We start from the raw sequence: 21,066 nt of genomic DNA, 5'->3' as shown, positions 1-21,066 counted from the left end.
GTGGGCGGGTCAGCGTCACCCGGACTCCAGCGCCGCGGGATTCCGAGCGCCTCCACTGCTGGTGCGTCGGCCAGATCAACTCGCCGCGTGGGCCGGCCGTTCCCGGAGAGTCTGAGCGCTCGCCGCACCCCCTTCCGAGCTTCTATTGGCCGTGGCAGACGTCCGTCTGCCGCTATCTCCGCCCCAATACGGAAGCGGCCTAGTCCTCCGGCTCCGACAGCTGGGTGTCCAGGCCATGGGGCAGCCCTGGGCGGCTGGGAGCGCAGACGGGGCGCCCGCGCGGCTGCCTCTCGTGCTCACCGCGCTGTGGGCCGCGGCCGTGGGCTTGGAGTTGGCTTACGTGCTGGTGCTCGGTCCCGGGCCGCCGCCGCTGGGACCCCTCGCCCGGGCCTTGCAGCTGGCGCTGGCCGCCTTCCAGCTGCTCAACCTGCTGGGCAACGTGGGGCTCTTCCTGCGCTCGGATCCCAGCATCCGGGGCGTGATGCTGGCCGGCCGCGGTCTGGGCCAGGGCTGGGCGTGAGTGGGGTGCGGGATCGGGGGAAGAAGTGGGAGCCTTGGACAGGGGGGAGGGGCCCCAAGATCTGAGGTATTAGAACCGGGTTACATTAGGATCCAGGTTGTTAGAGCCAGAAATTTTTTTAGAACCTGGGATGGAAGAGCTAGAATTGAATGTTATTTATTCACTCGCAAATACTTATTGGGCACCTACTAGGTACAAGGTTTTGTTACAGGGACGAAGGGTACGATAGAACAAATTCCTGATTTGAGGGGGGGCAGATGAGAAACTAGAGGAATAATAAGCAAATCATATAGAATGCTAGAAGGTGATAGTAGTTTGGAAACAAGAAGTAGAGCAGGGTAAAGGGGTTGCAAGTTTCAATATTAAATAGGTTGTTAGGCCGGGTGCGTTGGCTCACGCCTGTAATCCCAGCACTTTGGGAGGCCGAGGCCAGCGGATCACTTAAGGTCAGAAGTTTACCAGCCTAGCCAACGTGGTGAAACCCCGTCTCTACTAAAAATATAAAAAAATTAGTCGGGCATGGTGGCACGTGCCTGTAATCTCAGCTACTGGGGAGGCTGAGGCAAGAGAATTGTTTGAACCTGGGAGGCAGAGGTTGCAGTGAGCCGAGATCAAGCCACTGCACTCCAGCCTGGGTGACAGAGTGAGACTCCGTCTCAAATAAATAAATACATAAATAAACAGGTGGTAAATTCTCAAACAAAAATATGAGTGTTTGAGGTAATGGCTATCCTGATTAGCTTGATTTATTCCAAGCTGTACTGATATAACATCACTTGGTATCCCATAAGTATATACAACTGGAATTTGTCAATTTATAATTAGAAAAAAAATTACGCCAGGTACAGGCTCTACACACAAATTTTATGCCAGGCACAGGCTTTAGCCTGTAGTCCCAGCTACTCGAGAAGCTGAGGCTGTAGCGTGCTATGATCACACCTGTGAACAACCACTACGCTCCAGCCTGGGTAACGTAGCGAGACTCTGTCCCTAAAAAATTGTTTAAATTAATTTTTAAAATAATATAAATATGTGGTCAAGGTAGACCTCATAGAGAAGGAGGCATCTGAGCAAAAAACTTGGAGGGGATGGGGGTGGAGGGTTAGCTATGTGGGAATCTGAGGGAAAGGTGTTCCAGGCAGAGGTAACAAGTGGTGCAAAGGCTCTGAGGCAGTTGTGTACCCAGCATGTATGTTCCCAGAACAGCAAGAAGGCCAGTGTGGCTGGAGTGCAGTAAGAGAGGGGAAGAGATGTCACAGATAGAAGGATGTTGTAGGACATTGAAGGCTTTGCTTTTTACTAGAAATAAATTGGAGAACCACAGGAGGGTTTTAAGCAGAGGAGGGTCAGTTTGGTTGCTGGGGTGAGACTGTACGAGGGGGGCAAAGGTGGAATCGGAGACCAGTCGAGAGGCTATTGCAGTAATCCAGAGAGTTCCTAGTGACCTGGACAAAAGGGTGGCTGTGGAGGAAGGGAGAGATTTGCTGCTGGATGTCAGTGGCTTGAGAGAGGTCTCAGGACTGAGGATGTTAGGGCTGGAAGAGACCTCAGACCTGTAGTGCTAGAACTAGAAGGGCCTGGGACATCTTGTTTAGCCTGCATTTACTTGTAAAGAAATTGAGGCTTAGCCAGGGCAAATGGCTGTTGCCACTTCCGCAGGATGGGCTCTGGGGCAGCCCTGTGCACAATATGGGGCACCTGAGCTGCTGGGGAAACTGACCCTGTGGTTCCTTCCTGCAGTTACTGCTACCAGTGCCAAAGCCAGGTGCCGCCACGCAGCGGACACTGCTCTGCCTGCCGCGTCTGCATCCTGCGTCGGGACCACCACTGCCGCCTGCTGGGCCGCTGCGTGGGCTTCGGCAACTACCGGCCCTTCCTGTGCCTGCTGCTTCATGCCGCCGGCGTCCTGCTCCACGTCTCTGTGCTGCTGGGCCCTGCACTGTCGGCCCTGCTGCGAGCCCACACGCCCCTCCACATGGCTGCCCTCCTCCTGCTTCCCTGGCTCATGTTGCTCACAGGTGGGGAGCCTGGGAGGCCTCTGCACAGAGAAAGGGGCCCTGGTATTGGGCTGGGGAGTACAGCCCATTCTGGTGGGAGACGGGCTTTCTGGCCTGGGGGACCCAGCCCCAGTGTCAGTGATGGCCAGTAAGAGCAGCTTGGTATTCACCCGGGGTTGCAGTACGGAAACTGGTGCATTGAGACAAGTGCAGCGTTCTGGCCGGAGAATCCGGAGATTCCGGGAGTTGTTGAGAGAGGAGAAAGACTCATGGGAGTCTCTGCATGGCGGGACGTGGAAGCGCATTCTAGCATTTCTAAGTGAGAGAAGCAGTAGGAACAAAGGCTTGGCGAGTGGGCAGGGAATTGTGAGAATTAAGGCCAGATTGGTAGGGGAGGCCTGGCTGGTGAGGTCCTGAGAACTGGTGTGAGGAGATGGCTCCTATTTGACTGGACAGTGGGGAGCCAGTGAAAGTGACAGGCAGGGGAAGGCCCAGTTATGGGAAGCTGGGGAGGGCAGACTTGGATCAGCAGGCTGCCTGAGATGCCATGTTCTAGACGACACATATGTTCCTCTTCCCCCATCTACAGATAGAAGCCTTGCTGGTCCTTTTTACTCTTTGTTCTCTATCCCCAGAAAGCTTTGGCCTTTCTCGCCCCCATTCCTTCCTCCTGACCTTTCCATGGTTCCCTCTGTCACTTTGATCTGTGGTGAGGAACCTCCCCGGCTACTCCAGGTAGTCACTGTGCCTCCTCATCCTATCCAAGCCCAGCTCTGTGCATGGACCCCACCTACAGCCCAGGGGAGGCCTCGGGAAGCTGCCCACTGGGGTTATCAGAGTCTTCATCTGCCCACACCAGCTTCCCAATGGGTCCTCCTCTGTCCTCCTCAATGATCCCTCCCTCCATGAGTCCCAGCCCTCCAGCCGCACTGCCCTACCTCCTTGTGGTCAACACTCACTCCCCTCAGTCACGGAAGACTGGCTCCAGTCACAGACTCTCTCTCAGCCCTGGGCCCTGTGGAAATCAAGGGTGTCTGGAAGTTTGCATGAACAGCCCCCTCAATGCCTGGATGGCTTAGCTCTTGGCCTCCTCCTTCATTTTTCCTTCCTTCCCCTCCTCCCATGCCCACACCCCAGTCCTGGTCAGAATCCAAAAACGAGTCAGCCCCCAAACCACCCATCTTCCTCTTCCTGCTCCCCACCTCCTCTCCTCTCCATCTTTTACTCCTCCACGCCCTGGCACCTATGAGCCCGCAGGCTCGTGGCCCTCACTGCCCGTCTGTGCCTTTCCACCTTCGCCACCGACGTCCAGCTCAGAGCTCATCCTTCCCACCATTCTCCTGCCAGCATCGCAAACTTCCTCCCTCATCTTCCTTCCACAGTGCCTTCCCGGCTTCTCTGTCTGCCTCTGTGGCAGGTTGATGCCATGCCATGTTCACGGCTGCTGACCTCAGCAGGCCCTCGGCTATGCCTGGCCTTCCCGTTTGGTTATAAGCTTGCTAACCCCAGTGACAGCAGCTCAAACCTTCCCTGCTCTCCCACACTCCAAGCTCTGGCACTGAGAAAGTGAGACATCAGCTGGCACATCCCAAATTGTGCTGTCTTCAACTCCCCAAGCCCAGCTGACTGCCCCCAGCTTCTTGTATTTGGTGCCTACCTCCCTGCTTGGAGGCCTCAGGCTGTGGCGTCTGCCTCTCCTGCAGGCCAGGCCTCCTCTGCCCTCCTGGTTTGCCACCTTGGACAAACCCTCCCTTGCCCTCATATCCTCCTCCAGCGCTTGCCCTGCTCTAAGCTTCCCGAGGGACTTGCCCAGGCTCATGGCTGCTCATTCCCTGCCTGCTCCAGCCTGGCTTCTGCCACCACCACTCACCCAGGGATCTGTCTCCACACACTCCAGGACCCACTTGCGTTCTTGCTTTATGAGACCTTTTAGACTCATGACACTGCTGGCCCCTAGCCCCCGTGAAGCGTTCTCCGCCTGGCATCACTGATGGCTGGGACCTTGGTGTGTTCGCCTTCCTTTCTGGTTGCTTTTTCTCATCTTTTATCTGATCCCCATGAACCGATTTCCCTGTGCTTCTGTCTAGGCGCCATTTCCCCCTCACTCTACACACTTTGGCAGGTCTAGCTGCGCCCACAGTCTCAGGGCTGCCTTTCACCCCCTACTCACAGAACTGTTTGTCCAGCCTGGGCTTCTCCCTGTGCTTGCAGACCTGCAGACCGTCCACCCGCTTGTCTCACAGGTGTCTCTGGCCTGCCTCAGAACCTTCAAACAGAATTTTTTTTTTTTTTTTTTTTTTTTTTTTTGAGACGGAGTTTTGCTCTTGTTGCCCAGGCTGGAGTGCAATGGCGCAATCTCGGCTCACCGCAACTTCCACCTCCCGGGTTCAAGTGATTCTCTTGCCTTAGCCTCCCGAGTAGCTGGGATTACAGGCATGCGCCACCACGCCCGACTAATTTTTTGTATTTTTAGTACAGACGGGGTTTCTCCATGTTGGCCTGGCTGGTCTGGAACTCCTGACCTCAGGTGATCCACCTGCCTCGGCCTCCTAAAGTGCTGGGATTACAGGCATGAGCCAGCACACCCGGCCCATTTTAACTATTCTAAAGTGTACAATTCAGTGTCTTTTAGTACATTCATGATGTAGTGCAACCATCACCACTGTCTAATTCCAGAACATTTTCACCCTAAAAAGAAACTCCGTACCCATTAGTGGTCCCTCCATGTTCCTCCCTAATCCCCTTAGCCCCTGGCAACCACTAATCTGTCTCTGTGGACTTGCCTATTGAGGATGTTTCACATAAGTGGGATGATAAACATGTGACCTTTGGTGCCTGGCTTCTCTCACTTAGCGTAACATTTCATGGCCTCTTGTAGTCCGTTAGTTCAGCAGGTACTTGTTGCTGACTGTGGGCCAAGATGGCACATTAAGTAACTGAGAATGGCTTTTTTTTTTTTTTCTCACTCTGTCACCCAGGCTGCAGTGCAATGGCGCAATCTTGGCTCACTGCAACCTCCACCTCCTGGGTTCAAGCAATTATCCTGCCTCAGCCTCCTGAGTAGCTGGGATTACAGGTGTGCGCAACCATACCCGGTTAATTTTTGTATTTTTAGTAGAGACGGAGTTTCATCATGTTGGTCAGGCTGGTCTGGAACTCCTGACCTTGTGATCCACCCGCCTCAGCCTCCCAAAATACTGGGATTACAGGTGCGAGCCACCGCGCCCGACCTTTTTTTTTTTTTTTTTTTGAGATGGAGTCTCGCTCTGTTGCCCATGCTGGAGTGCAGTGGCACGATCTCAGCTCACTGCAACCTCCGCTTCCTAGGTTAAAGCGATTCTCCTGCCTGAGCCCGCCAGCCTCCCGAGTAGCCGGGATTACAGGTGCCTGCCACCACGTCCGGCTAATTTTTTTATTTTTTAGTAGAGACGGGGTTTTACCGTGTTGTCAAGGCTGGTCTCGAATTCCTGACCTCAGGTGATCTACCTGCTTCGGCCTCCCAAAGTGCTGGGATTACAGGTGTGAGCCACCGCATCCAGCCGAGAATGGCCTCTTTAATGTCTGTGAGCTCTCCAAGGGCAGAGACACCCTCTAGTGCCTGGCACAGCCTCCAGGACTGAGGAGGTGCCCACCAAGTCTGTGATGCAGGAATGAAGCCGTATACCAAGCAGGGGGCTGCGTCTGCCCAGTTTACCAGTGCGTTCTTGTCACCCAGCACGGGCTGGCCAGCGAGTATCGACACAGGGTTTGCTGAGCGGAGGAATGAGCCCTGCTTTGTGGTGGAGGGGAGTGGGTGGAAGGAAAGCCGGACCCCACTGCCCCTCCCTGACCCTCTCTGCTCTTTTATTGCAGGCAGAGTGTCTCTGGCACAGTTTGCCTTGGCCTTCGTGATGGACACGTGCGTGGCGGGTGTGCTGCTGTGCGGGGCTGGGCTGCTCTTCCATGGGATGCTGCTGCTGCGGGGCCAGACCACATGGGAATGGGCTCGGGGCCAGCACTCCTATGACCTGGGTCCCTGCCACAACCTGCAGGCAGCCCTGGGGCCCCGCTGGGCCCTCGTCTGGCTCTGGCCCTTCCTGGCCTCCCCATTGCCTGGGGATGGGATCACCTTCCCGACCACAACAGATGTGGGACACACAGCCTCCTGACTCCAGGAAGAGCCACAGCTGTACAGGAAGGAAGGGCTGAGAGGGGGGGCCCCACCCCTAGACTCAGTAAGGAAGTCGGGTTGGACCTTAACATCTGCATTGGACAACTCCACCCCTTCCTTGGCCTTGCCCCTGCCCGCCTACACTCCTACGTGTCCAGGGCTTGGGCCGTGACTTAGGCAGAGGAGTGCAGAGGAGGGTCTGGCAGGGGCTGCTCAGGCTGCCTAGCTGCCCCTTTGCCAGGTTAATAAAGAACTGACTTGCTTCTCAGCCTCCCTCCATCTTTGCGCAGTTTCTGGCCCCTCACTTTGTTGCTGGGGCTGTTTCTGGGACCCTCTGTAGGGCCTGGAAACCGCAGGATGCCTGAGGGTCTCAGGGGCTGGGGCTCTACCTCCCCTGGCCTGGGTGAGTTGGGGGTGGGGCACCAGCAGGCCAAGGCAGTGTCCTACTGATCGAGGCTATGAGAATCCAAACATTCTTTCCCAGGTTTGGCATTTTATAGTTAGATGCATTTCTGCAACAGCAGTTTCACGGAACCTCTTAGCTAACCTGGTCCATGGGGCAGCAGTTACGCTCTGAGAATCCATGTGGTAAGATCATGGTGCGGCAAATGGAGGCAGGGTTCCAACCCAGGTCTTTGTGCTTTTGCCTTTACCCTCGCACAGCTGGAGGAAATGAGTAGGAAAGAAATCAAGGTAAAGGAATGCGCTGGGGCTGTTTGGGCACCTGTGGAGGGTGGTGCTGAGAGGGCTACGCCTGCACCTCTCTGGACTCCTCAAGAACTGCTTGTTAAATGTTTCTGTGTAAATAGAGTGAATAGAGACTGCCATTTCCACATGGCAGGCCTAAACACATGTGTTCGTCTGTTTTCTCTTAGGATCTCTCTAAGATGATAGTAAAGAAAACCAAAAAGATATACAAAGGGAAAGAAAACAGGAGGGAAGACAGAACACAGAGCCTGACCACATTTTCTTTTTTCTCACTCTGTTGCCGGGGCTGGAGTGCAGTGGCACGATCTCGGTTCACTGCAACCTCCACCTCCCAGGTTCAAGTAATTCAGCCTCCCGAGTTGCTGGGATTACAGACACCTGCCACCACGCCCGGCTAATTTTTTTTTTTCCTTTTTTGAGACGGAGTTTTGCTCTTGTTGCTCAGGCAGGAGTGCAATGGCGCAATCTCAGCTCACTGCAACCTCCGCCTCCTGGGTTCAAGCGATTCTCCTGCCTCAGCCTCCCGAGTAGCTGGGATTACAGGTGCCCACCACCATGCCTGGCTAATTTTTGTATTTTTAGTAGAGATGGGGTTTCACCATGTTGGCCAGGCTGGTCTCAAACTCCTGACCTTGTGATCCGCCCGCCTCAGCCACCCAAAGTGCTGGAATTACAGGTGTGATCCACTGTGCCTGGCCATGCCCAGCTAATTTTTTTGTATTTTTAGTATAGACGGGGTTTCACCATATTGGCCAGGCTGAACTTGAATTCCTGGCACCTGCCTCCACCTCTGTCTCCCAAAGTGCTAGGATTACAGGCGTGAGCTACCATGCCCGGCTGACATTTTCTTTCTTTTTTTTTTTTTTTTATTTGAGACAGACTCTTGCTCTGTTGCCAGGCTGGAGTGAAGTGGCACGATCTCGGCTCACTGCAGGCTCTGCCTTCCGGGTTCATGCCATTCTCCTGCCTCAGCCTCTCGAGTAGCTGGACTACAGGTGCCCCCACCACGCCCAGCTAATGTTTTGTATTTTTAGTAGAGACGAGGTTTCACTGTGTTAGCCAGGATGGTCTCGATCTCATGACCTCGTGATCTGCCTGCCTTGGCCTCCCAAAGTGCTGGGATTACAGGTGTGAGCCACTGTGCCCAGCCACCTGGCTGACATTTTCAAAGATGTAAAGTGGATGGAGAATTAAAAGCTGAAATTATGTGTTCCCAAAAGGTGGGGCCAAGAGGCAAGTGGAATTACCTGCCAGAGCCCCGGAGAGGCTCAGGAACTCCACCAGGACCATGGAGGGTGAGGTGAGGCTTCAGCCAACAATGGGGACCGATGGGAAGTCTGTGTAAGGATCAGTGGGGTGCCGCTCCCCAATGTCCCACCCACACCCCACCCATGCCATGCAGCCAGCAGCTACACCTCTGGGTGGGGTGATGTGAAGTGAGGATTATTTGAAGGATAAATGGAACCAGAGAAGCTTCGGGTCTTAAGGCGTACTGGGGAGGGGTGGGTGGGTGAGGGGCTAGACCAAAACATGGGGTTAAGTCAAAGTCCATAGATACTGCTGGGGGGTCCTCCCATGAAAGAACATGCTTGACCCCCAAGAACCTTCAGAGAAACCCACCCTCTGACAGGCTTTGCCCATGCCCACAAAGATCTGAGCTGCTTGGCTGGTTGTTTTTCTAACAGGCATGCTCTGTTGCTATTTTTTAATGACAGGAGGAACTTGGTGCGCCTGGCACTTTGGGCTGCACAGATGCATTAGCAGACTCACCTTGTCCTGTTTCATCCCTCGCCCTCTACAATTTCTTATTTTCTTTCTCTTTTTTTTTTTTTGAGACGGAGTTCACTTTTGTTACCCAGGCTGGAGTGCAATGGTGTGATCTCAGTTCACCAAAACCTCTGCCTCCCGGGTTCAAGCGATTCTCCTGTCGCAGCCTCTCGGCAGCTGGGATTAGAGGCATGCGCCACCACGCCCGGCTAATTGTTTTTGTATTTTTAGTAGAGACGGGGTTTCTCCATGTTGGCCAGGCTGGTCTGGAACTGCTGACCTCAGGTGATCCACTTGCCTCAGCCTCCCACCCAGCTGGGATTACAGGTGTGAGCCACGCGCCCAGCCCACAATATCTTATTTTCATGTTTTTTCATGTGTTTTGTTTTATTTTTCGAGATGGAGTCTGTCGCCCAAGCTGGAGTGCAATGGCGCTATCTTGGCTCACTGCAACCTCTGCCTCCTGGGTTCAAGCGATTCTCCTGCCTTAGCCTCCCAAGTAACTGGGATTGCAGGCACCCGCCATCAGGCCCTGCTAAATTTTGTATTTTTGTAGAGATGGGGTTTCACCATGTTGGTCAGGCTGGTCTTGAACTGCTGACCTCAGGTCATCTGCCCACCTTGGCCTCCCAAAGTGCTGGGATTACAGGCGTGAGCCACCACGCCTGGCCTCATATTGTTGTTGTTGTTGTTGTTTTTAATTAGTGAGGAGCTATAAGAACACATTTATAAAATTAAGAGGAAACAACAGCCCCCACTGCATTTGAGAAGGTTACCATTTCCTTCGAAGTTCCTGCTGCTGCCCCTCCCTGGTGGGGGAGACACTGTCCTGTTTCAGTCACTCCATTGCTTTGCTTTATAGTTTTATTAATGTGTTTGTGTTGGCTTTGCATGTTTTCAAATATATGAATGAAATCATGCCAAGTTTATTCTTTTACAGTTTGCCTTTTCACTTGATTATGTTCCTGAGATGTATCCGGATTATTGTGTGTAGCTGTATGGCATTCCTTTTCCCTGCTGCCTAGTGATCCATTGAAAATACCACAATTGATTTTTCTATGTGGTTCCACTGGTCATGTTTTCTACCCCTGTGCCCTTTGGGAATCATCTCCTAAACTCTAGTCTCGGCCCTTGCTCTTCCATGTAACCTTGAGAATCAGCTTGTCAAATTCCCCCCAAAAACCCCTTGAGATGTAGAATGGAACCCAGCTGAATCTATAGATCAGTCTGGATAAAATCAGCATCTGTGTAAAATTGAATTTTCCCGTTCATGAGCATGGTTTATTTCTGCACTCAGTGTTTTCAATAAAGTTGTATACCTTTTCCCATAAAGATCATGCCTTTTTAAATTGGATTAATTCTTAAATATCTGATATTTTATGCTATTATACATGCACTATCAAAATAGACTGTGAGCCTGGGCAACATAGTGAGACCCTGTCTCTACAAAATACAAAATTAGTGGGGGCTGGGCACTGTAATCCCACACTTTGGGAGGCTGAGGCAGGAGGATCACTTGAGGCCTGGAGTTTGAGACAAGCCTGGACAACATAGTGAGACCCTGTGTCTTAAAAAAAAAAAAGCCTTGTGTGGTAGTGCGTCTGTAGTGTGGGGGATGGGGGTGGGCTGGGGTGGGAGGATGGCTTGAGCTCAGCAGGTCGAGGCTGCAGTGAGCTGTGATTGTGCTTCTGCACTCCAGCCTGGGTGACAAGAGCTAGACTCTGTCTCAAAAAAACTAAAACAAAAACAAAAGTTGTGTCCAGGCCAGGCGTGGTGGCTCACGCCTGTAATCCAAGCGCTTTGGGAGGCTGAGGCAGGCAGATCACCTGAGGTCAGGAATTCAAGGCCAGCTTGGCCAACATGGTGAAACCCTGTCTCTATTAAAAGTACAAAAATTAGCTAGGTGCAGTGGTGCATGCCTGTAATCCCAGCTACTTGGGAGTCTGACGGAGGAGAATCACTTGAGCCCGGGAGGCAGAGGTTGCAGTGAGCCGAGATCACGCTAGCACACTCCAGCAGATCACGAGGTGAGGAGATCGAGACCATTCTGGCTAACACGGTGAAACCCTGTTTCTACTAAAAATACGAAAAATTAGCCAGGCATGGTGGCAGGTGCCTGTAGTCCCAGCTACTTGGGAGGCTGAGGCAGGAGAATGGTGTGAACCCAGGAGGTGGAGCTTGCAGTGAGCCAAGATTGCGCCACTGCACTCCAGCCTGGGCGACAGAGCGAGACTCTGTCTCAAAAAAAATAAATAAATAAATAAAATAAAATAAAATAAAAATAAAATAAAATAATGAAAAAAATCTTTAAAAACTCTAATGACTTTTTTTTTTTTTTTGGTAGGGACAGGGTCTCACCATGTTGCACAGGCTGGTCTCCAGCTTATGGGTTCAAGCAATCCTCCTGCCTTGGCCTCTCAAAGGGCTGGGATTACAAGTGTGAACCACTATACCCGGCCTCTAGTGACTTTTTTTTTCTTTTCTTTTGAGACAGAGTTTTGCTTTTTTTTTTTTGAGACAGAGTTTCGCTCTTGCCCAGGCTAGAGTGGTGTAGTGGTGCAATCGGCTCACTGCAACCTCCGCCTTCCTGTTTCAAGCAATTCTCCTGCCTCAGCCTGGGATTACATGCGCCTGCCACCATGCCCAGATAGTTTTTGTATTTTTAGTAGAGATGGGGTTTCACCATGTTGGCCAGGCTGGTCTCGAACTCCTGGCCTTGTGATCTGCCTGCCTCGGCCTCCCAAAGTGCTGGGATTACACGTGTGAGCTACCACACCTGGCCAGTTTCGCTCTTTTTGCCCAGGCTGGAGTGCAGTGGCACGATCTCAGCTCACTGCAACCTCCGCCTCCCAGGTTCAAGTGATTCTCCTGCCTCAGCCTCCCAAGTAGCTGGAACTACAGGTGTCTGCCACCACACCTGGCTAATTTTTGTATTTTTAGTAGAGACAGGGTTTCACCATGTTGGCCGGGCTGGTCTCAAACTCCTGACCTCAGGTGGTCCGCCTGCCCTGGCCTCCCAAAGTGCTGGGATTACAGGCACGAGCCACAGCGCCTAGCCTTCTGGCCACGACTTTTTAAAGAAGATATTTGAGGATATGTTTCACCAAATGAGGGTGAACTGAGAAATAGGAAGCCATCAGGCCCAGGAATCAGGATCTAGCCCAGGAGAGAGGCAAAGGGAATTTACCTGGAGAACAAACAGTCCTCAGTGAAGCAGGGGATGAAGGGAAGTGTCTAGAAAAAAGAGGAGCTGTCAGATGGTGGGGGAAGAATTAGCAATTGGTCCATCAGAAAACAAAGTAAATGAGAAACTCAGGGCAACTCATTAACTCCATTAAAAAGAAAGTACAAGGAAGGTAATTTAATTATAGTCCAACTCTTGGCTCCACAGTTAATAACTTTCACATAGTAATATAAATAGTAATCTGAGTATTTTTTAATCTAATAACTAGGGATGGGGGGGGTGCTGACAAAAGAGAGCTAAAGCCTCATGTATGACAATAGGGAGTCAACAGGTAATGTCTAAGATTGATATATCAAGCAAGAGTCATATAAGCACATTTTAAAAATAGCTGAACGAACTGCAAGTCACTGCTGGGTAGGGGAGCAGTACTAGAGAATGGGAGAGACTGTTTTCTTGTTACAAACTGTAATTCCACATTAGTAAGTGGGTACATGTTTTTAAATAAGTATGTTTTAGAAAGACACCGATTCTCCTTGTCCTTAATGTTCACAATTTCTCTCTAGTGTGTGCACTGGGCACCCTGCACTGTTTCTTGCTTCATGTTGCTTTATAAACACTTACTGTCCACATGGCGCGGTTCATGTATTTCTTAGTGGTAGGTACATAGTATTACATTATATAAATTTACATCAGGTGCTGGGCATATGTCTCCCATTTCATCCTCAGAAATAGTTATGATGAGAAAGGCCCCGCCTTTCCTGCTAATTCTCACGATGTGGCCACTGCCCTGGGTACTTCCCACCCACATGACTGATTTGGGCTCCAGGACATAGAAGGGCATCTATATGGGAAGTTCTGGACTTCTGCCTCCTGTGGCACTTCCCCGGAGCCCCAGAAATGCCTCTCCTGGTGCGCCTGGCCCTGGCTCTGCTCTGTCGCACTCTGCCTTCCTCTCCTGGGGTTTCTTTCTGGGCATGAGCATCCCTGTCAGGAGCAGCTGCAGTGTGATCTTTAGGAGCTCTAGTGGGGCTGGAGCCACCAGCTCCCTGCAGGGCACCCTCTGCCTCCTGCACCGCCTTCTCCCTGAACAACCTTTGTGTGGCATTGTAGGCCTAAGACTGGCTTACAGAGAAGTTTCCTGGGGAGAGGAGGGCTATTCCCTGGGTTTGCTCAGCTGATGAGAGAGGAGAGCACGTATTTTGCCCACAAGCTGAGTGGGCTGCAGCCCAGCTTCCGGAACTCCAGGGAGCAACAGGAGGCTATATCTCCCCCAAGAAGAGCTTCTGATTTCCCTGGCCAGGACTAGCCCAATTTTGGCCTTGGCCTGCAGCAGGAGATGAGTGATGTGCATGAGGGACGTGGTGGTGGAGAAAGGCTGGGCCTGTCCTGCTCAGCTCACTTTGATCGCTTTGGAGCTCTGATCCGAGCCCGGTACGGTTTCTGGAAAAGGCTGGGGAGGGGAGGGCGTAGTAGGACTTCAGCGGGACCATGCTTGGTTGGTGCTGTGGGAGGAAGAGTTGAGCTGCCCTAGGTACTCACTAACCTGCTACTATAGGCCCAACAGTGGGGGTGGTGAGGAAGAGGGTGCTAAAGAGAGGGGAGATGAGCTGTCGCCCCAGCACACTGCTGCATGAGGAGTGGGCCTGGGGCCACTGAACCTGCCCAGTTCTACCTGGCTGATTGCACAGGGGCTTTCACAGCAGCCCAGGGCTCAGGCGGCCGCCAGCCCCTCGCTCCCAGGCATGTTGACGTGGGCACTCAGCAGGGGTGCACTTTGGCCTTCTCGAAGCACCAGCACCTATGGAGGAGTGGCCATGGCAGCAGGGGGCATGCACCCCTGACCCCTTGCCTGGTCTGTGCTGGCCCTAATGACAGGCCACAGGGCTCCACTGTGCAGATACCCCCACCCCCACCCAGGAGCCCCCCAAGGTCTTTGTTGGCATTCACCCTTACTGTCCTCCCCAGGGTCCTGCTCACCTTCCATGTGGTACAAGTGCGGGGCCTACCTTGATGATGTCTGAGATGCCCTTGTTACTGAGACTCTCCACAAAGGTCTCCAGGGGGTAGTTGAGCCCTGGCACCAGCAAGGGTACCTAAGTTTGGGGACAAAGAAGTAAGGAAACCAGCCCTCGTGCCAGTGTTTGGCATATTCCAGTGCATTCAGGCCTGCAGTTTCCGCTGAGCCTCAGCACCCCTGCAGGGTGGGCAGGACAACTGCTAGGTGGAGGAGGATGCAGGTGTGGTGGGGAAGTGAATGCCCCAGGGCCACGTGGTGAGTGATGAAACCTAGACCTCTGGACTCCCACCAAGTCTGGGGCTGTTTATTGCATATTCCAGCCTTTCGCAGTTTCTGGTCCTCCCAACTTGGGGGTCAGACCTGGGCCCTGGGGGAAAACCAGACCCTTCACTCTGTGGGCGATGCTCTTCGAGGCACAGAGGCTCCTGTTCCTGTTGCGGGAGTAGCTGGGCAGCAGGGTGGGCTCTGGGGTCCCCCAGACCCCAAAAGGCTTCTGGGAGATGTAGATGGGGTTCAGGCTCTAGCAGTTTTCCCAGCACCTTCTGTATGGCTCCTGGAGACCCCTCACAGGCTGCAAGAAAAGCAGCAGAGGCGGGGCTTGGGGCTCCCTCCAGAGGCCCCTACTGGGGCCTCGGCCTGGTCTGTGGTGGGAGAGTAGGTCTGCCGGCCACCTGGCAGCCACCCGCACGCTCTGACCCTGACCTGGTGGGGCTCTGTGGGCATCTCATCAGGCCCCTGCCCTGGCCTTTTCCACTCCGTATCTAAGTGAGGAGCATCCAGTACCTTCAAGAAGGCCCGGGGCAGGGAATAGAGCGCCTCATTGTACAGGAAGCAGACCAGCAGCCCCAGGACAGGACGGGTTGTTGAGGTGTTTTGCAGGTGAAGTGTGAGCTTAAAGGTGGGGCCAAGGCCCTGAACCTATGGAGGGGGTGGGTGGAGAAAGCCCTTAGGACCTGGCGGCCTTGGGCACGGAGTACAATGTGCTCTGCCTGCCTTCCACCAATGCCCTCATGTCCCCTCCTCCTATTCAATCTGCCTCTCAGCAGACACAGAAGACCAGAAGGGGCAGAGGGATCAGAAGAGGCCAGAGAGGACAAGAGCCTGAGGGAGGCCAGGCAGCAAGTCAGAGGCAGAGCTGGCCTGGGACTGCAGGCCCCGACTCTCACCTGAGCCCCTCACCCCCACCCCCTGCCTATTCCACTTCCCACTCTCATCCTAGGGTAGCCTTGATCAGATCATTTTTCTCCTGCTTCCCCGGAGTTGCCTTGTAGCCTCTTCCTCCTCTGCATCTATCCACTCTTTAGGAAAAGAGAACTCAGAACCTGGTTGGGTCAGATGCCACACCGCAGGGACGCATTTAGAGCTGGTCGGAGCCCTGCTGACCCTAAGCTCATTTGCGTCTGAGCCTTGCGGGGTTCCTCCTTTTGCCCGTGCTGGTCTCGGTGCTTGCGGGTGAGGCCGGGATGGCCCCTTCCCTGTACCCAGCAGTCCTAACATGTTGGGCTGCCCACGGTTACCAAAGTGACAGCCTTCTTCCCTGTACCATAGCTGTAAGGATCCCTTCAGGTTCTTGGGAAGAAATGTCCCAATATGACTACTCTAGGGGCCTATCTGAGCTGGAGAGTGTCCCACAGCATGGCCAGCCGAGGGGAGAGGTGGCACAGGAGGGTGGGAAGGTGAGGGCTGCTCTCACAAAGGAGGACATGAGACTCAGTCCCCAGGTCTGTGGGAAGGTGATGGGGAGCACGGGCTGAGTTGGCTTGGAATTGGCTCTGGGGCTTAGCTGTGTGGCAGAGGGGTTCCTGCGCATCCTGGCCTCTGCCCTTCTGGCCCTGACTCTGCCCTCACCCAGATGCTCACCACGGCGTGCAGCTTGAGTGGCTCTCGGGCTGTTGCAGACACAGGGCTCAGACTGGACTCGAGGGCCTGCAGGTAGGCGCGGGCAGCACGTAGGCGCAGCAGGTATAGGTCTGTCTGGAAGGCCCGGTGCATGGCTGTGGAGAAGGGTCCCAGAGGCTGATGGTGGAGGTGGGGGGTGGCAGGCAGGAGGCAGCAATAGGGCACTCCTGCTCAGGTTGGTGTGGGGAGGGTGCAAGGGGAGGGTGCTGTGGGAGGAGTCTGCAGGAGCTGGGGAGGAGGGAAAGAGCCCAGCCTTCTGGCAAAACTCGACACCGTGGCCTTGCCCTGCCTCCTCACTCTCTTACCACCTCCCTGTCCGCACTATCTAGCTCCCTCACTGGCTCCTCTGTCCGGCCCTAGAGGCTGGTGTTCTCCTGAGTCTGGTTCATGGTCCTCTTCTCATCCTCCATCTTCTTCCCCCAGACAATCCATGTCCTGCCACAGCTCTGACTACCACAAAGAGGAACAGCCACGAGCTCCTGAGGGCAGGCCCCACGTCCCTCCTGAGTCCTCGGTGTCCATGCTCAATATTGTGCATGTGTCTCCAGCAGCTTAGTGAACACCCGCGCCTGCCTCCTGCTCATCTCTACAGGGAGGTCCCATCAACACCGCAGGCTCAATGCTGCGGAAACCAGCCTCATGGTCCTGCATCCGTCACTGCCTCCCTGTCCATTAAGTCACCTAGGTCCACCCCTCACATCTCACCGTTTGCAGGATCACATGACTCTTCCCCAAGCCGCCTCCAGGGCCCACCCCGCCCCCACCCCACTGTCCCTTCTCTTCCAGACTGGGCACCTCGGTCCCCCAGGCTGGCCTCGCTCTTCCATGTGTGTGTGTGAGGTGGCTTCTGATTCAGGAGTTTCACATTTTATGTCCTTTTTCTCCAGTACTTTTACAATTTATTTTTAATCTATCCAGAACTAATTTTTGTGGTCGGTATGACAAAAATGTCTGATTTTTTTCTTTTTTTTTGAGACAGAGTTTCACTCTTGTTGCCCAGGCTGGAGTGCAATGGCGCGATCTCAGCTCACTGCAACCTCCGCCTCCCGGGTTCAAGCGATTCTCCTGCTTCAGCTTCCCGAGTAGCTGGAATTACAGGCATGCGCCGCCATGCCTGGCTAATTTTTTGTATTTAGTAGAGATGGGGTTTCACCATGTTGGTCAGGCTGGTCTCGAACTCCTGACCTCGGGTGATCCGCCCACCTCGGCCTCCCAAAGTGGTGGGATTACAGGCGTGAGCCACTGCACCTGGCCGAAAAGGTCTAATTTTCTTTTCTAGAAGCAAGTTGTCCTGATTGTGTGTTTTTGGACAGTCTCATATTTCCCTGCCAATTCAAAATGACACCTTTCACACACTGACTTTCCACATGTTCAGGGTCAGTTTCTGGATTTCCTAATCCTGCCCCTGATCTCCATTCTATTTCTACATCCACAGCACAGCTTCTGATTCCCACAGCTTGAGTTCATTTTGCTACCTGATAGGGTAAGTCCCCTCATTCTTATTTTCCCCAATCTTCTTAGGTTTACTCTTTGAATCAACTGGCCAGGTCCTTAAAACAAACCCCACTGGGATTTTAACTGCAACTTAAAGCTTTATAGCATTAGGTCTTCCCATCCTGCAACTTGGTAAATCTCTCCACTTAAGCATTCTTGAAGGTGGTCTTTCCTGTTCTTGAAGATAGTTTTACAACTTTATTAGACTTTGTACATTTTCTTTTTCTTTGAGACGGAGTCTGGCTCTTGTCACCCAGGCTGGAGTACAGTGGCATGATCCTGGTTCACTGCAACCTTTGCCTCCTAGGTTCAGGTGATTCTCCTGCCTCAGGAGATTACAGGCGTGTGCCACCATGCCCAGTTAATTTTGTATTTTTATTAGCAAGGGGGTTTCACCATGTTGGCCAGGCTGGTCACGAACTCCTGACCTCAGGTGATCTGCCTGCCTTGGCCTCCCAAAGAGCTGGGATTACAGGCATGAGCCACCGAACCAGGTCTGCTTTTTTGAATCCAGGTCAACGCCCTGTGCCTCTACCCACATTACCCTGCCCTGCCCTGTCTAGGGGTCTGGCAATCATCTTTTAGGGTGAAGCCCAAAGTCACCTCACTCTGAAGCCTTTCCCAAGCTTCCCAGGCAGAAGTCCTTACTCCCTCTGTGTGCTCCAAAAGCTCTTTGCAGAAAACCCTTCTACACCTGATCACGAAGTTGGCCCCAGGTAGACTGAGTTCCTAAGGTAGGGACTATTCTTTATTCTTTTTTTTTTTTTTTTTGAGACGGAATCTCGCTCTGTCGCCCAGGCTGGAGTGCAGTGGCACGATCTTGGCTCACTGCAACCTCCACCTCCTGGGTTTAAGTGATTCTTCTGCCTCAGCCTCCCAAGTAGCTGGGACTACAGGTGCATGCCAACACGCCTAATTTTTGTATTTTTAGTAGAGACAAGGTTTCACCTTATTGGCCAGGCTGGTCCTGAACTCCTGACCTCATGATCTGCCCATCTCGGCCTCCCAAAGTGGCGGGATTACAGGTGTGAGCCACCGCACCTGGCCCAAGGTAGGGACTATTCTAATTAAAGGCACCTGGCACAAGGCCTGGTGTAATCATAGGTACTGAATGAATGAATGAACGAACGATGAATGAATGAACAAATAAACGGGCAGGAAAAACTGGACAAGAAGACACTGGTAAAATTCTACTTTTCTCTTTCTCTCTCTTTTTTTTTTTTTTTTGAGAAAGAAGTATCATTATGTTACCCAGGTAGGTCTTGAACTCCTGGGCTCATGCTGTCCTCCCACCTCTGCCTCTCTAAGTGCTGGGATTACAGGCGTGAGCCACCATGCCCAGTCAAAATTCTACTTTCCTCATGAGAATTTCTGCATTTGGAAGTGACTGCTCCCTTCCCTGAATTCTAAGGGCTCTTGCTGTCACCCACAGCACCTTCCAGCCTGAGGAACAGTGATTTGCAGGCAACGTGTACCTCCTAGGCTGTCCCTGGATTTGCAGAGGTGAGTGACCTACCTAGTTGGCCGAGATCTCCTCCCAGTGCACACGGAGGCTGGGCAGCATTCCCCCAGCTTTGCTATGTAGGAGCAATGGAGGAGGAAGAAGGGAAAGGACCCAGTCTGAGGCTCACCGGTGCCAGCCTCCCGCTCTCGCAGTGTCTGATCCACGTAAAGCCGGGTCTTTCGGGGCACATTGAGTTTCATGGCCTGGGCTGGTGGGGGACCCACCTCAGTTCCTCCCTCTGCAAACACTGCTGTACGCTTCAGGATCTTGATGATCAGGCCACCACCTAGGGAAGTAGACAGTGGAAATGGATTTGTCCTCCCCAGTTCTACCCACATTCCCGTTCTTTCTTCCCCAAACAATCTGCCTCCTATAGAGTTGCTTCTGTACACATCTGTCCTCCAGATGAGACTGTTTCTGGAAGCAACAAAGTGCATCTTTTTTTTTTTTTTTTTTTTTTGAGACAGAGTCTCGCTCTGTCGCCCAGGCTGGAGTGCAGTGGCGCAATCTTGGCTCACTGCAAGCTCCGCCTCCTGGGTTCACGCCATTCTCCTGCCTCAGCCTCTCCGAGTAGCTGGGACTACAGGCGCCCGCCACCACGCCCAGCTAATTTTTTGTATTTTTAGTAGAGACAGGGTTTCACCGTGGTCTCGATCTCCTGACCTCGTGATCCGCCCGCCTCGGCCTCCCAAAGTGCTGGGATTACAAGCGTGAGCCACCGCGCCCGGCCCAAAGTGCATCTTAATAGTCTCCCATCATAATTCATTAATCCACTTAGCAGTTATTTGTGGAGTACTGTGATGTTCCTGGCATTGTGGCAGGCACTGGGGATGCTGGGTGAACTAGAAAGATTGAATCCAGCCCAAGACCCAGCCCCTGGGCTGTCCCAGTGGAGGCCTAGCTCCAGAAGGACACATCTGTAGGCCTTGCTTTCCACACCCAGGTCCACCCATGCTTCATTCCCACCTCCTCCTCTTTCCCCAGAAGCAGGCCTGTCCCTTCGCTCGCGACTTCCAAGCCTTGCCAGGTCTGGCTCCACTCACCGCGAGTGGTCATGATGAGGGTGTTGTCCTCCCGCCCGTAGCGGCCAAAGCAAAGGCTGGTCACTGCATCCTATGTGGAGATGTCAGAGTTTAGTTGGGGAAATATCTTGGAGAGGAAAGCAAGACAGGGGATGGGTAGGGGAGGCCCCAGATATAACAGGTGAGAAGTGATAGAGACAGGCCTGGGGAATCGCTGCCTGTGAAATATTTCCTATATTTCTCATCTCCCCTCTAATCTCACTACCTCAGTTCCAGACCAAATATCACTGGCCCTCACTTTTGGGGTCAACCTCCTAATAGGTCTCCCAGACTCATCTTTCGGGTCTTTCTTCCCAGTCTGTCCTTCACAATGCTGCCTTTGCTACCTTTCAAAAACACAAATATGTCTGGTCTCTGATAGAAAACCTCCAATGGCTTTTGTTCTCTTTCTTAGGACACTGAAGGCCTTCCACATTTGACTCCAACCTGCCTTTTCTGTCAGTTCTCTCCTCTTTACCCTTCTTTCAACGAGCATACCACTGGCCCTCCCAGCACCTATGGCCCAAGCCAGTTGTTTGCAAATTTTATACTGTGACACAGGACAATTTACACACACACAGGCTCACACACGCACATAGAGTTTCACTTGTGACATACTTTTTTTTTTGAGATGGAGTCTCACTTCATCGCCCAGGCTGGAGTGCAGTGGCGTGATCTCCAGCTCACTGCAAACTCCGCCTCCTGGGTTCAAGTGATTCTGCCTCAGCCTTCCCAGTAGATGTGATTATAGGCATGCACCGCCAT

At 52.9% G+C, this 21,066-nt stretch overlaps 2 protein-coding genes and 1 pseudogene across 5 annotated transcripts in view; 1 reads left to right on the top strand and 2 right to left on the bottom strand.

The window, feature by feature from the left end:
* Positions 1-12: 12 nt before the first annotated feature.
* On the top strand, positions 13-17,203 carry ZDHHC24 (zinc finger DHHC-type containing 24). Of its 2 annotated transcripts, none has more exons than XM_030811273.1 (3): positions 13-516; positions 2,261-2,538; positions 16,666-17,203. In XM_030811273.1, exons 1-3 carry the CDS (start codon positions 236-238, stop codon positions 17,079-17,081), a joined length of 975 nt encoding a protein of 324 aa, XP_030667133.1. In that variant the 5' UTR covers positions 13-235; the 3' UTR covers positions 17,082-17,203. The 2 variants fall into 2 exon arrangements, with proteins under 2 accessions (XP_030667133.1, XP_030667132.1); XM_030811272.1 differs by lacking the exon at positions 16,666-17,203 and adding an exon at positions 6,370-7,515.
* On the bottom strand, positions 12,489-13,842 carry LOC105737898 (annotated as a pseudogene). The gene has a single exon (XR_001113583.2). The product of XR_001113583.2 is annotated as an uncharacterized LOC105737898 (transcript).
* BBS1 (Bardet-Biedl syndrome 1) overlaps positions 12,489-21,066 on the bottom strand; it is a 23,430-nt gene continuing 14,852 nt past the window's right edge. For both annotated transcript variants that reach the window (XM_030811271.1, XM_030811270.1), the window contains 6 exons: positions 20,284-20,353; positions 19,368-19,526; positions 16,204-16,337; positions 15,127-15,261; positions 14,333-14,419; positions 12,489-14,124 (listed from right to left, as the gene is read on the bottom strand). In XM_030811271.1, the coding sequence (XP_030667131.1) occupies positions 14,038-14,124; positions 14,333-14,419; positions 15,127-15,261; positions 16,204-16,337; positions 19,368-19,526; positions 20,284-20,353 (672 nt within the window). In that variant the 3' untranslated portion in view covers positions 12,489-14,037. The remainder of the gene's footprint in view (positions 14,125-14,332; positions 14,420-15,126; positions 15,262-16,203; positions 16,338-19,367; positions 19,527-20,283; positions 20,354-21,066) is intronic.

The sequence above is a fragment of the Nomascus leucogenys genome, chromosome 4 (assembly GCF_006542625.1).
Source record: "Nomascus leucogenys isolate Asia chromosome 4, Asia_NLE_v1, whole genome shotgun sequence".
Lineage (NCBI taxonomy): Eukaryota > Metazoa > Chordata > Mammalia > Primates > Hylobatidae > Nomascus > Nomascus leucogenys.
The sequence above is the reverse complement of the archived record's forward strand: the minus strand, read 5'-3'. Positions and strand labels throughout refer to the sequence as shown.